Source organism: Dryobates pubescens, chromosome 2 (assembly GCF_014839835.1).
Source record: "Dryobates pubescens isolate bDryPub1 chromosome 2, bDryPub1.pri, whole genome shotgun sequence".
In the NCBI taxonomy this organism is placed as follows: Eukaryota; Metazoa; Chordata; class Aves; order Piciformes; family Picidae; genus Dryobates; species Dryobates pubescens.
Genome location: NC_071613.1, coordinates 38,944,390 through 38,958,103, shown reverse-complemented (window position 1 = coordinate 38,958,103; position 13,714 = coordinate 38,944,390). Strand labels below are relative to the sequence as shown.

Here is a 13,714-nt window from a genome sequence, read left to right as displayed (position 1 = left end):
GCTCCTCCCTGGCCCTTGGCTGGGGAGGGATAGGGGACCACTCTGCCAGGATTCTGCAGTGGCACCCAGAGCTGCCATGTATATGGCTTGTGTCTATAGGCCCATGCACACACAGCCTGCACACGCATCCTGTCACACACAGAGGCAGCCCTTTCCAGCACAGTGGGGCAATGCTCCACTGCCTCCCCGACACCCTACCCATCCCCCCACCCTCCAATGTACGATGCTGTGCTCCGTGCTCACAGCACCACCCACTGCAGGATGACACAGGGCAAGGGGGTGCTGGTGAGGCTATGAGTCACTGTCATCAGGTCCCCTATCTCCCTCAGCTGCTCAGGGGCACCCCAGGGCTCATCAAGCCCCACTGGGAGCAAGGAGGATGCAAGCAAGCCCAGGGTCCTGCTCAGCATTACTTCCTGCTTTCATTTTGCTGCGCAGCTGAGGCTCGGCCGAGGGGAGGCCCCCTGGGTGGCACAGGTAGGGGCAGTGGGTGCCATTATGGACAATGGGGGGCACGTGGGCATCACCAAGGACATTGACCAAACTGGATGGTGATTGGTAGTGGGACGGCAGTGGGTCCCCATGCCTGGCATAGAGGGGGCAAGCTGACATCATCCCCCAGCCCTCCTGACAGGGATTTAGTCCCCACCCTGAAAGGAGCCCACGAGACTGCAGGACAGGGTTAGCACACCACAGGGGTTCAGGCATGGTAGCTGAGGAGCACTGCCAGGCAGGGGTCCTCCCAGGCACAGATAGCAAAGAGGTGGGGTTTGCCCAGGGAACCCAGGAAGTTTGCATCCAGACTCTGGGCATAGCCCCCATGTAGGGGGGGATAGATGCCCGGTGGGGTGGGCTGTGGGCCTTTCTGGTGTGGGCTGCAGCTCCTCGAAGGAGTCTGTGCCCAGGGGCTTCTGCCCCTGGGGGTTGCTGTACATAGGAGAGAGGGACTCTGTGCCACGGGCTGCTGCCCTAGGGGTGCTGTTGTCTGCTGTTAGTTGGGTGTGGATGCCAGTCTCCCTCCCCAAAAACCCAAGCCCCATTCCCATGGGAGGGCACCGGAAGTCCCCCGAAAACCTGTCACTGTCCTTCCTCCTTCTCCTCAGGGGCTGCACAGAGGAACTAGTCTTGCTGACCCCCTCCCCAGAACTGGCATCCCCCAAACTGAGGAGCAGGGTGCTGGGAGGCCAAGCTGCAGTGTTTGATAGGATGTGTGGTGGGCTGAGGGGTGGCTCCTGTGGGTCCCCTGATCTCCCATACTTCCTTCTGCCAGTGTACAAAAGGAGAAGCACAGTGGGGGTGGATGTGGGGGGTGAGAGGACACACCAGCATTCTTCCAGCACCCAGTGAGTTCCTCAAGACACTCCACGGCTCCTGGCCACAGGTAAGGGGCTCCTCTTCCCAGGGAAAACTGAGGCATGGGCAGGATGGGCAGGAGGCAAGATAGCTCATCCAAGGTCACCCAAGGGCAGTGGGATGGGAATCTAGGCATCCAGAGTCCCAAGACCTGCTCTACCCAACAAGCAGAGCATAGAAGGCACTCATGCACTCTTAGACATGCTTGAGCATGCTTGGGTACACATGCTTCTGTGAGCACACACTCAGCCTGCTGTGCTCACTCCCATACACATATGTGCTCCCCCAGCCCTGTGCCCAGCCATCACCTATGGTTACAAACCCTGGCTCTGCAACCTCCATGGGCACCGTCCCTCACCCTGTCCCCAGGCTGCCACTTACCACCCTGCAAAACCATCTCGCTGCGTTGTGCCCCTCCACCCCATGCACACCCCCAAGCCCGCTCCAGTCCAACAGCTATCATGCTGTGCCAGGGGCCTCTGCCTGGGGGGGCAGCTCAGTTTGGAAAGTGACTGTGTGCCCCCTTTCCCTGCCCCAACTGGGACCCCCTCCACTGTTTGTGGTGTGAGCAAAGGAAGAGAGAGCAAAAGCAAAGGCATCACTTCCCTTATGCAAAACCCACATCCTGAATCCTGAGGGATTGGGACAGGGACACATCAGAGTGGGGGGTCTCATCCTCAGGAACCCCTCAAGGAATGAGGGCAGAGGCTGGGCACAGTGTGAGGGCAGAGCCTGGGGGCAATTTGGAGAACTAAGGTGAAAGCTTTGCCCACCCCATACTCCCTACTCCATGTAGTAGGGGCACATGGACAGGGAAAGAGAGTGCCTGAGCCCACCCTTTCTTACCTTAATAGCAGGCAGCTCTGGGATGGAGCTGGCAGGACAGAGCCTCTTCGTGGGGCAGAGAGTCTGGGAGCACCAGATGAGTGCCAGCCTGGCACTTACCACTGCCTCTGCCTCTGCAGATTCCCAGGACAGCCATGGCAGGGCACGGGGAGCTCAACCGCATCATCAAGGACCTGCAGAGTAAGTGTGCCAACCTGTCCCCTGCAAAAGTGTCCCCTGCCAGCATGTCCCCTGCACGGCACATCTCAGCCTGGCCATGCCAGGTCCCTTCTCACACCCACCCTGTCACTGCTGGGGGTGGTCCAGAGCATCCCAGTGCCAACCCTGCCATTGCCAACTGCTCCCTTCCTTGCTGCCAGCCCCAGGGAACCAGCAGCACCCAGTGGGTGCCTGTGCCCCTCGCTCTCCCTGCTCTTCTGTTTCATGCCAGGGCAAGTTCCTCTTTCACCCACTGGCAAAATTCCCCGGAGACAGGAGGCAGTGGGAGGGGGTTGGGATGAGACAAGGTGCCCGCTGCCCAGGGAGGGCTATGCCAGCTCAGCCATACCATCCTGCAGAGACTGTGTCTGAGCTGAACCACAGCTACAGGGAGCAGAACGTGCCAGTGACAGATGGGAGCCGGGAGCTGCACAGCCTCTGTGCCCAGTTGGAGTTCCTCCTCCAGGTACTGTCACTCCTCTGTCTCCACCACTCCGTGCCTCAGTTTCCCAAATGAGAGCAGAAGGGATCCTGTGCTAGCCCTGGGCAGGCAGGATGACCCCAGCCCTGGGCATCTCTAGCCATGCGAGCATCCAAATCTGGCTCACACACATCCACGTGCATGTGCTGCAAAGGGGAAACTGAGGCACGGGGACAGCTAAGGGGAGATAGTTGGGGAACTCTGGGCCCTACCATGCTGGGGGAGCTGGTCAGATTGCAGCCCCACAGGACAGTCTGGCAGGACAAGAGACACCCCCCAAACAAGCCAGTCCAAGCTTGTGTTTCTGTCAGTTCGACCTCAAGGAGAAGAGGAGCTTCCTTGGGCAGCGTAAGGACTATTGGGACTTCTTGTGCCAGGGCCTAGCACGGGGCCGGCAGGAGCACGAGGGTGTTCGCTTCGTCACCTCCCTGGACAAGGTGGGCACAGGCTGGCAGGGCACCTGGGGGTTCATATGCACATACTTCTGCTCCTTTGTGCGTATACATGCACTCACTTGGGCACTGAGGATTCACCCATCGGTGCTGTAAAGGGCTTTCTCCCCTCTGGGGTCCCTGCTGCCTCCTAACTCTGGCCTTTGGGACCTCCTTCCCCCTGCATGTGCTTGGGGGAAGCATGTGTGGAACAGGTTATGATGGTAGGGATGGATAACCCTCTCCCCACAGCTGAAGACTCCAGTGGGCAGGGGCCGAGCCTTCCTGCGGTACTGCCTGGTGCACCGGCAGCTGGCAGAGTCCCTGCAGCTCTGTCTCCTAGACCCTGAGAACCTCCGGTGAGAGTAGGGGCCACAGGGAGGGGGTGGTCATAGTGGTGAAAGGCTTGGCCAGAGTGGGCAGTGCATGTGCCCACCCAGGGCATAGCAGGGTACTGAGCCCACTTTGTGTTTGCAGTGAGTGGTACTATGCCCGCAGCCCCTTCCTGAGCCCCCAGCACCAGGGGGAGATCCTGGGCAGCCTCTACGAGCTGGACAGTGTCACCTTCCACCTGGCCCTGCACAGAGCTGACCTGGACACTGCCTGGCCCATGTACTCTGAGTGAGCCTAAGGACAAGGAGGGCATTGGGGGCACTGGGGGAATGGGATGCCAAGGGCATCAGGGGCATTAGGGGTACTTGGGGCTCAGCATCGCACCCCACCCCAGAGCCCATGTTGCACCCCAGCTGTGCTTGCCTTTCATACATAGTCCCAGGCAAGCAGACACCTATGCCAGCATGTATGCCATGCCCATGCCTGCAAACATGCCATACATGCACACACCTATGATCATCCTCTGACAAGCAGATGCCCAGGCACAGGTCTGCTGCAACACCATGACACTGACTTCTAAGACCCTAGATGTGCTCCTACCCACACTTGCAGGGGGGCACTCATGGATGCAGCTGCCCCAGCACGTTCCTGCCTGTTCTGCTGCTTGCACACTTGAGTGCATGCAGAGCCTCAGGCACACATGCATCCTCTAGATCACCCCTGCAACCTCCAGAAGGTGGTGGCACAAGCATCCCTGGTGCCCTGTTACCAGGTGCCAGCCAATGTCACCAGCTCTGCTACTTTCTCCATCTCTGTGCCCAGGGAGCCCTGAGGGAGGATGGTGGCATTCTGTTTATCCTACCTGTTATGTAGTGGCCCTGAGTGCCCTGTCCCTTCTAGGACACTGGTACGGCCCAGTCAGGTGGCAGGAAGCAGGCCAGAAAAGACTGCCCCACAGAAAGATGAAACCACTGCCATGGCACATGGATGTCCCGGTGGCATCAACCATCCCAACACGGCACCCCATGGAGTGCCAGCTCACCTGTGCCCCCCCACCTTGGCTGCCCTATGGGTCGAGAGTGCAGAGGTGGAGGATGTGGAAAGGGATGTGGAGGATGTGAAGGGAAAGAAGGATATGGAAGAGAAAGATGAAGAAAAGGTGGAGAAGGATCAGAAAGAGAATGAGGAGGAGGAGGAAGTGGAGGTGGAGGAGGATATGGAAGAAAAGGATGAAGAAGAATTGCAGGAGGATGAGAAGGATCTGAAGGATGTGGAGGAGCTGGAGGATGCACACAGCACTGGTAAAGCACTCCAGATCTATGGTGATGGGGAGCCTGGTATGTCACCACCACTCAGCACGGGTTGTATGCCAGGCTCCCCACCACCGGTGTGCAGACAGCTAAGTGGGACAGAGGCATCCCTGCAGGTGCTGGTGTCCCAGCTGCAGACCAAGCTGCGGCAGCAGGAAGAAGCATTGCAGGCACTGGCAGCCCAACTGGCACAGGAAAAGCATTGGAACCAGCATCAGGAGGAGAGCAGTGCCCAGCAGGCCCAGCTGCAGGCACGTGAGGCCGAGGCACTGCGGGAGACCAACATCTTCCTGGAGCAGGCACTGGCAGAGGCAGTGGCAGCAGGGGAACCAGGGGCACTGGCACAAGCACAGGAGGAGGCACAGGCCTGGCAGAAATTGGCAGAGGAGCGAGGTGCCCAACTGGCTGGGGCATTGGCAAAGGTGGCAGCACTGACCTCACGCCTGTGGGACTGTCAGGCAGCACTGGCTGCTGCGGGACAAACAGACACACTGGATGACACCAGTGCCCTGCATGAAGTGGGCACCATTGAAAACGTGCTGCAGCAGGCACTGGAGCTTGCCCGTGGCCCCCAGGAGCCCCCAGTGGACCACCAGGCAGAGGGGAAGCATGGTACAGTCACCAGCATGGCCATGGTATGGGAAACCCAAGGGGATGCCATTGGGGGGGGGCAGTCAGGGGGCTGGTGCTGAGCTGTTGCTTTCCTGCAGCACTTGGCCACTCTGGCTGCCACAGCATGGAAAGAGGCCCAGCAGAGCCAGCAGCAGCTCCAGGCCCAGCAGCAGGAGGTGGCATGGCTGCAGGAACAGCTCAGCAGGTTGGGCAGACACCCGCAGCTCTCACTACCCACCACCCCAGAGTGGGCTCCTCCCATCTTTACCAGAGTTTTCCCTGGAACCCCTGGACCAAGGGCAGCAGCACCTGAGGATGGGCAGGAAGAGGGAGGGCAGAATTTAAGGAGAGAGGGCTGGAGGGAGGTGTCAATTTGGAGACTGATAGGTAGGTGGAGGAGTGGGTGGACAGAGCAGTGGGAGAATGTATTTGAGGTGAGTAGATGGATGGAAGGATGGAAGGGTGGACGGAGGCATGAATTTGGGGTGTACGAGTTGAAGGGCAGGCACACAGAGGGATGGAGGGATGAAACTGGGACAAGTGGATGGAGGGACAGAGGGATGAATTTGGATTGTGTAGATGGATGGATGAGTGGGCAGAAGGCCAGAATGACAGGTGTGGGGCAAGACAAATGAAGAGATGGGAAATGGATGAGTGGCTGGCCCTGCAGATGGTAAGATGGCTGTGGGGATGGGGAGCCATCTTGAGGGTGGATAGACAGCAGAGGCTATGGATGGAAGGATGGATGGGTGGATAGATGGATGGAGAGATGACCAGCTGAGGGACAGGGGGACCATCACTCCACTGCCTTACACCAGGGCTCGGCAGGATGGGGAGCGCTGGGCATCGGCACTGCAGCGAGTACAGAGGGAGAGCCTGGAGCGGGAGGCCACGCGTGGTGCCGAGCAGGCGCGGCAGCAGGAGCTCATCCGTGACATGAAGGGGCGGCTGCTGGAGCTGCTGCGGTGAGAGCCCCAAACCACATCAAGCCCCAAACCCCTTTGTCCAGAGGAGGGCACCAAAGCCCAGGCGAACGCCACTCACCACCCTTAGGTGCCCACTTTGGGTCTGGGGTGCCAGGATGTGATCCTGGACTTACAGTACTGGGCGTGCTCCTGCCAAGGCTCACCTGTCACCTCCAACAGGGAGAAGGATGCCTTGTGGCAGAAGACAGAGGGCATTGACACACCAACACCCAGCCCAGCACCTCGTGATGCAGGGCTGTGTGCCTGCTGCCACAAGGATTTCCGTCTCCTCTCCCGGCGCTACAACTGCAGGTGGGCTACAGGAGGCACAGGAGGGGGGACTGGATGGGGGACTGAGGTGGCGTTGGGACGGCACAGCTCTCACTGTCTGCTCCCTTGACAGGCTGTGTCACGGCAAGGTGTGTCAAACATGCTCTGTGGACATGGGAAAGCATGGGCGCTGCTGCCTGCTTTGCTATCAGCATGGGCAATCACAGGCTCCGTGAGCTGGCACCTCACACGGTGCCTGGGACACCCTCTGCTTTGGCTGCCTGCTCTTGAACTCACCAGGGACCCAGACATCTGGGGCCTGTGGGCTGGTCCTGTTGCCCAACATTTTAGGTCTGAGATGTGTCTTTCTTGTGGCTGGTCCAAAGAGAGGAAAAGAATCATCTCCTGCTATCTCTGTGGCTCCCATGTTGTCTATCAGTTGTCATCGGATTGAGTACAGAATGGGGGAATGCTGGCACCAGGGAGTCTGAGCCCTCTTGGCAGGAAATCACCCTGATAAAGGGTGTCCCAGCTGCAGCCAAGATGAGCCACCACCTACCCCATCCTGCAGCAGGGACGCAGCGTCAGGCAAGGGAGATAGCTCTTGACTAATGCACTCAGCTTCCTGCCGGGCTGCAAGGAACCACTTGGGCAAGAGGTTTCCCAGATGCAAAACTCATGGGCTGTCCCTGCCTGGCTCCTGTACTGACCCTGCCTGGTCCTGAGTCTCTAGGGCTCCCTGCATGGGTGTCCACAACACCTGTACCCACCCATGAACCAGTGGACATCTGGCACCCACTGATGCTCCCCAGTAAAAGACCCCTGTGAGCCTGCAGCAGAGGACATGGAGGAGCAGTATGGAACACTCTTGGATAGATGCTTGGGCACATGGGGGCAGGCAGTTCTGAAGCCTGACACACTGGGAGGCAGGAGGGACTCCAGCATGGTCACAGCCATGTCTTCAGGCCCTCTGTCCCACATTGGTGCCAGTCTCAGTTGCCCAAGCCAGGGCGGAAACATCCTGGTTGTGTAAGGGACAGGTTCCCAGCCCTTTGCACAATGACGTCCTGACACCAGGAGAGCAGGGGGCACCCCGGGTGCTAGCACCCTTCAAGCAGGGGTCACAGGCCTGGCTCAGTATCAGCAAGGGACTGTCCAGGGATCTTGCAGTGATTTGCTTCTCTGGGACTCAGGAAGAGGGTGGCTTTGTCCCCAGCTGGGACAGACACTGCAAGAACACTCTTGCACAAGGGCAGTGCTAGGACCTGCCTGGGTGGCTGTAAGGACCAAAACCTGAGCTTGGGGCCCCTCTGGGGATGTACAGGGTGCCAAGCTCTCTGCAGTAGCCTCTTGGTCCACATTCCTTCTGTGGCCTGGAAGCAGGGTTACCCACACTCTGTCAGGCTCAGATGGCACCCCACCAGAGGTGGGAAGACCATGACCCACCATCCCTGGAGATGTGCCCCAGCCCTGGTCTGCCATTTCCCTCTGTAGGAATAATCTCCTGAATGTAAATCACCATGTGAATGTGATGATTATGTTAAGAACATAAGAAGCCTCTCAACAAAGATAAGATCATCATGAATGACCCATCTGATGTGTGAGCTTTGCCCACCTGGAGACAGCACACCTAGAAGTCACACATGCATTGTGAAGTGACTAGGGTGTGGGCCAGGTGGAGCTATGGTGAATGAGCCAAGAACAGTATAAAACCCGTGAGCTATGCCAGCTTAGTGGGGGGAAGGTCCCCTGGGACATCTCAGGCTGGAGGAGGCATCCCAGGAACATCTTCACCACCACCACCACCACCACCACCACTACCACTATACAAGGGCCATGGGGTGGTAATTATCTCTCCTGATCTCTCCTCTTCCATTCTCTTTTTCTCTCTCCCTTTTCTTTTCCTTATTTCTCCATTTTGTTTCTATGTATCTCTCCTGCTCTCTCTTTCTTCATTCTCTCCCTCTCCCTTTTATTTTCCTTCTTTCTCTGTTTTATTTCTAAGTCATAAACAGTGTCATCTTGATATATGACCTTTCCTGTGTCTTAATTTCACTCATGGGAATGTTCGAAAGAATCACATCTCCTTCCTGACTTCTGGATGAAGACACCCTCCCTGTGCAAAAGAGGAGACAGACCTGGGTGACCAACTCACCAGTTCCTTTATTGCTGAATGGCCACTGGCCATGAACACCATCCCCACAGCAGGGTCTTCAAAGTCACAGGCTGTACCCCCAAGAGTGGAGATGGTGCGTGGTTCTTGGTATCACTCCCCTGGCAATGGCATTCTAACACCCCCTCTACCCAATCCCCCTTCCAGCCATGTCCAGCAACCAGTGGTGGCACCTTCAGCCCTGTGGCATTGCTGCCTGCGTTCCAGGGAGATGGGTGAGGCTGTGGGGGGGTGTGGGGTGCCAGGACCTGATGGAAGCTGCAAGAGTCAGGTCCTAGTAGGGTTCAGAGGGTGGTGGAGGTGTTGCCAGAGGTGGAGGCATAAGAGGCACGGCCATAGCGAGCCACGGCATCCTTGCTGATGATCCCACGCTGTGCCAGGATCTTGAGGAAGCTGTTGCGAAACTTCTGCCCAATGAAGGCATAGATGATGGGGTTGATGCAGCTGTGGGCAAAGCCCAGAACCTGTGTGACGGAGAGGGCTGTGTCAATGCGGTTCCTCCTCTCGCAGGTCTCTGTGATGGCCCGTGTCCTCATGAGGGTGTCGCTCACCAACGTGATGTTGTAGGGCAGCCAGCAGATAAGGAAGACTAGCACCACGGCAAAGATGACTTTCATGGCCCGCTGCTTCTGGGCATTCTTGGTCTGCAGGAGGGTGTGGATGGTGACACCATAGCAGAAGAGCATCACAAGGAGGGGCAGGACAAAACCAAAGGTCTGTGGTAGGACCCGCAGCACCACCCGCCACTTGGCCGTGTCCTCACCACCAATGCGCTCATAGCACACGGTGCCATTGCTGGGTGAGGTGAAAGCCTCGCGGAAGAGCAGCACAGGCAGGGACAGCAGAATGGAGAAGACCCAGATGCCCAAGCAGACAAACTTCACCCAGTGCCTCTTCTCAGTGGCAGCCCTGGTGGCATAGACGATGGCCAGGTAGCGGTCCACACTGATGCAGGCCAGCAGCAGAATGCCACTGTAGAAGTTGGCCTCCTGCAGCACAGAGATGGCTTTGCACATCACAGTGCCAAAGACCCATTCGTGGGCTCGATAGGCAGCCCAGAGCGGCAGGCTGAAGGCAAAGAGCAGATCCGCCACAGCCAGATTGAGCAGGTAGATGTCGGTGACGGAGCGGTTGGTGTGGCTGGAATTCACCACCAACACCACCAGTCCATTCCCTACCACACTGAGGATGAAGACAAGGCAGTAGACCACCACCACCAGGTACTTGTTGAGGACTGAGCTGTCAGGCCTGCATGGAGCAGAGGAGATAGCGGTGTCGGGCATGGCTGTGCTGTAGTCGTAGGTGTAGTTGTAGAGGGCAAAGATGTTGGACAAATCCCCGTTGAAGGAGAAGGACTCCATTTTGCCTCTAGAGCACAAAGCAGCATGAATGCATGGGGTGGGAAGGTGGCATGGGTCAGGGGTGACAGTATCACAGAATCACAGAATCAGCCAGGTTGGAAGAGACCTCCAAGACCAAGTCAAACCAATCACCCAACCCTAACTAATCAACTAAACCATGGCACTAAGTGCCTCATCCAGTGTTTTCTTAAACACCTCCAGGGATGTCGACCCCACCACCTCCCTGGGCAGCCCATTCCAATGGCCAATCACTCTTTCTGGGAAGAACTTCTTCCTAACATCCAGCGTAAACCTCCCCTGGTGCAGCTTGAGACTGTGTCCTCTTGTTCTGGTGCTGGTTGCCTGGGAGAAGAGACCAACCCCCACCTGGCTACAACCTCCCTTCAGGTAGCTGTGGACAGCAATAAGGTCTCCCCTGAGCCTCTTCTTCTTCAAGCTAAGCAACCCCAGCTCCCTCAGCCTCTCCTCATAGGGCTGGTGCTCCAGATCCCTCCCCAGCTTTGTTGCCCTTCTCTGGACACCTTCCAGCAACTCAACATCTTTCCTAAACTGAGGGGCCCAGAACTGGATACAGCACTCAAGGGGTGGCCTGACCAGTGCTGAGTACAGGAGTAGAATGACTTCCCTGTTCCTGCTGGTCACACTATTCCTGATACAGGCCTGAGTAGTCTCTGAGTGCCCTGGCATTTCCACTGTCCTGCAAGTCCCCTGCCAGGCAGTGGGCAGACCCCTCCATTACTCCACTGTATCCACACTGTGCCCTGTAATGGGCAGTGTTGCAGGTGGACACTGTCTCCCATATGTCTCCTTGTACAACACCCTCAGCACCCATCAGTCTGCTCCACTTTATCCCAGCTCTGTCTGTTCCTTGTCTGCTGTGGAGGAAGGAGTTTCCCCAAAGACTGGCCACTTGCTCCTGGGCTGAGGGGCTCACTCATCAATACAGCATCATGTGCCTCCAGGAGACACTTGGCCCTGCCAGCATCCCTGCATCTCCCTGGTTTGTTTGGGTCCTTCAAAAGCCTTTGAGCTCTGGGCATTTCAGGGTCCCTTAGGCACCTCCAAGTCTTTCAAGCACCTCTGGATCTCTTCTGGTCTCTCTATCCCTTCAATCAGCAGTGCTGGAACTGCTACTCCTGTCACCCCAACTGGTAGCAAGGTGGTGGTCATGGCCCTCAGGGCAGATCAGTCTTGAGAAGATCTGAATGTGGTTTCATGCCCTTCTCCCCTCCCTGGTTCTGTCACTGTGTGAGAGGTTTCACACCCCAGACGGAAAGAGATGTCACCCTTTGCAGGTGGCTGTGGAAATATTTCATGTCTCTGGTTTTCCTGTTGCTTAGCTGGGTGCTGCCGGGCACCTCTGTGTCCTCTGTGCTTGGCCATGATGGGGAAATCACAGCTGACAATCACTCTTCCTGTCTCCTCATATGTAGGGCACCCTGTTCTCTTCTTGCCACCCCAAAGATCATTTGGCTTCAGCCTTCTTCCAATATGGATCTGGATTTTTGTTTCATTCCTGTTTCATCTCTCTGCCTCCTTTTTGAACCCTCCCAGCTCCTCCAGGGCTCAGCAATGCCAGGGCTGCTCGGAGGTGCTGAGTCTCCACAGTACCAGGGGGTCCCAAGCCCCAAGCTGGTCCTGATTGAACCCAGACACTCCCTGAAACCAAACCTGCCCTCCTGCCTGGTAGGAGTTCCCTGCTGTGGCTGGGCACTGCCCTTGCCTGGAAAAATCCTTCCCTAGCTCTGCTAGACCCACTCCTGCAGAGATCCTGGGATGGTGATCCTGGGGTGGTGACCTCAGGTATAGTGGTGCTGAGATGGTGATGCCCCAGCATCCCAGAGGACTGTGCCTGGAAATATTGCCAGAGCCAGTGGGGGAAGGTTGCTCCTAATAGAGCTGCAACCAGCACTTCCCTTCAGTCTACTTTTGGCTGCTTCTTTCTGCTTCTCCATCCCAAAATCCCAGTGGTTCCTCTGAGACTGGGTATCCCCTACACTTGGGTACCCTGCAGCCAGCCCAGCTGGGGAACAAGCAGCATCCCATTTTCCCTCCTGACTCTGGCAAAGCTGGTGGAAACTTGGGTGGCCCTGGGGGTCTCCAGAGAAGGAAGGAGGGACATGTCATGGGGAAGAGCCCTTGTGGCTCATTGCTGTGAGAAGAAATGGGAGTGGGCGCTACCCCCCAGGGCACCCATAGCCAAAGTCCATTGGGACCGTGGTGTGTCTTTGCATGCCACAAGAACCCTGAGCAACAGCCCTGAGTACCACCACCTGCTGCCTCCCACTCCCTCTGCAGCCCTTTGGCAGACAGAGCTGCCCACCCCGGCCTCCAGTCCAGCCCACTCCACATGCGATAGGGCTCAGCTGGGTGCTGAAGGGCCAGCAAAGCCCAAGGAAACCTCTGATCTCCACTGGAGCACCCTGGGGACTCACCGCTTGCTGCCCTTGCTGTTCCCCAAATCTTGGGTCTTCTACTGATCCCAAGCCGATTCTCCCCAGGAAGCACAGGGCACAGGGATGAATCCAGGCGTCGCCCCCAAAGGGCTCCAGCACAGAGTGTGGCAGGACTGGGTCTCACCAGGCCAGCTGGTCTCTCACCTGCACTCACTGCCTTGTTGCCTCTCAGAGCCCCTTCCGTCCACCACCCGCTTTATGCCACCCGGGGAGGAAGCAAGGTTGCAAAATCTTCTCCCAGCATGAAGGGGAAGTGGCAACCCACAGACCCCTGCCACCCTCCTGTCCCAGGGTGTCCCAGGCCACCCGGCAGCATGTGGCACCGGGGTGTGCCCAGGGGTGCATCACCCCCCCTGCAGAGATGCACCCCAGGAATCTTCAGGCAGGGGTTCTCCAGTTTGTGCCCTGGCGCCCTGTAGCTGTGAGGCTCCCATTCAAGGTCTCCCTGATTGCAGAGCTCACTGGGCAGGCCAGTGGGCCAAGTTTCCATGCCTAAGTTTCCCTACTGATTGAGCAGGGGCTACACTGAGGTTTTGGAACACTCATCCTCACAGCTTCAGGGTAATTGTCAGTCTTAGGGGTACCTCACACTTTTAGTGCATGTCTCTTCCCTGGGGGCACCCGCACAGTTGTAGAGCACCATAATACCCCTGGGGTGTCACCACAGACCCAGGAACACTCCTGTTCTCTGGAGATACCTCCAAGGATTTGGGCAACCCATGGCCCCAGCTCCAGGGCACCCTCACAATCCCCCTAGGGCATCCCCACTTCTTGGGGGGGCACCTCACACTTTTGGTGTCCCGTAACTCTGGAATCATTCCATTTACAGGACACCCTGTAAATTGTCCTCTTAATATCCCTGAAGCACTCAATTCTTGCACAGACATCCATACTCTGGGGCACAGCCACTACTTCCTGGGGTACC

The 13,714-nt window shown here is 57.4% G+C and overlaps 2 protein-coding genes across 2 annotated transcripts; one reads left to right on the top strand and one right to left on the bottom strand.

Moving 5' to 3' along the window:
* The first annotated feature begins 2,333 nt into the window (after positions 1-2,333).
* On the top strand, positions 2,334-7,035 carry RUFY4 (RUN and FYVE domain containing 4). Its single transcript, XM_054173447.1, has 10 exons — positions 2,334-2,379; positions 2,757-2,863; positions 3,190-3,315; positions 3,562-3,668; positions 3,787-3,930; positions 4,543-5,587; positions 5,663-5,769; positions 6,383-6,529; positions 6,710-6,841; positions 6,933-7,035. The coding sequence occupies exons 1-10, from the start codon at positions 2,334-2,336 to the stop codon at positions 7,033-7,035; spliced, it is 2,064 nt and encodes a 687-aa protein (XP_054029422.1).
* A 2,176-nt stretch (positions 7,036-9,211) lies between these two features.
* Positions 9,212-10,333, bottom strand: LOC104309752 (C-X-C chemokine receptor type 2-like). The gene has a single exon (XM_009911107.2). It carries the CDS (start codon positions 10,331-10,333, stop codon positions 9,257-9,259), a length of 1,077 nt encoding a protein of 358 aa, XP_009909409.2. The 3' UTR covers positions 9,212-9,256.
* Between the last annotated feature and the right edge of the window lie 3,381 nt (positions 10,334-13,714).

What these genes read in the sequence shown, in the direction of transcription:
- RUFY4 (XM_054173447.1), top strand. Translation starts at nt 2,334, where the DNA reads ATGGCAGGGCACGGGGAGCTCAACCGCATCATCAAGGACCTGCAGA. An exon ending in AGTTGGAGTTCCTCCTCCAG is followed by an intron (nt 2,864 to 3,189) that starts GTACTGTCACTC and finishes TGTTTCTGTCAG; the next exon opens with TTCGACCTCAAGGAGAAGAG. An exon ending in CTGCAGGAACAGCTCAGCAG is followed by an intron (nt 5,770 to 6,382) that starts GTTGGGCAGACA and finishes GCCTTACACCAG; the next exon opens with GGCTCGGCAGGATGGGGAGC.
- LOC104309752 (XM_009911107.2), bottom strand. Translation starts at nt 10,333, where the DNA reads ATGGAGTCCTTCTCCTTCAACGGGGATTTGTCCAACATCTTTGCCCTC.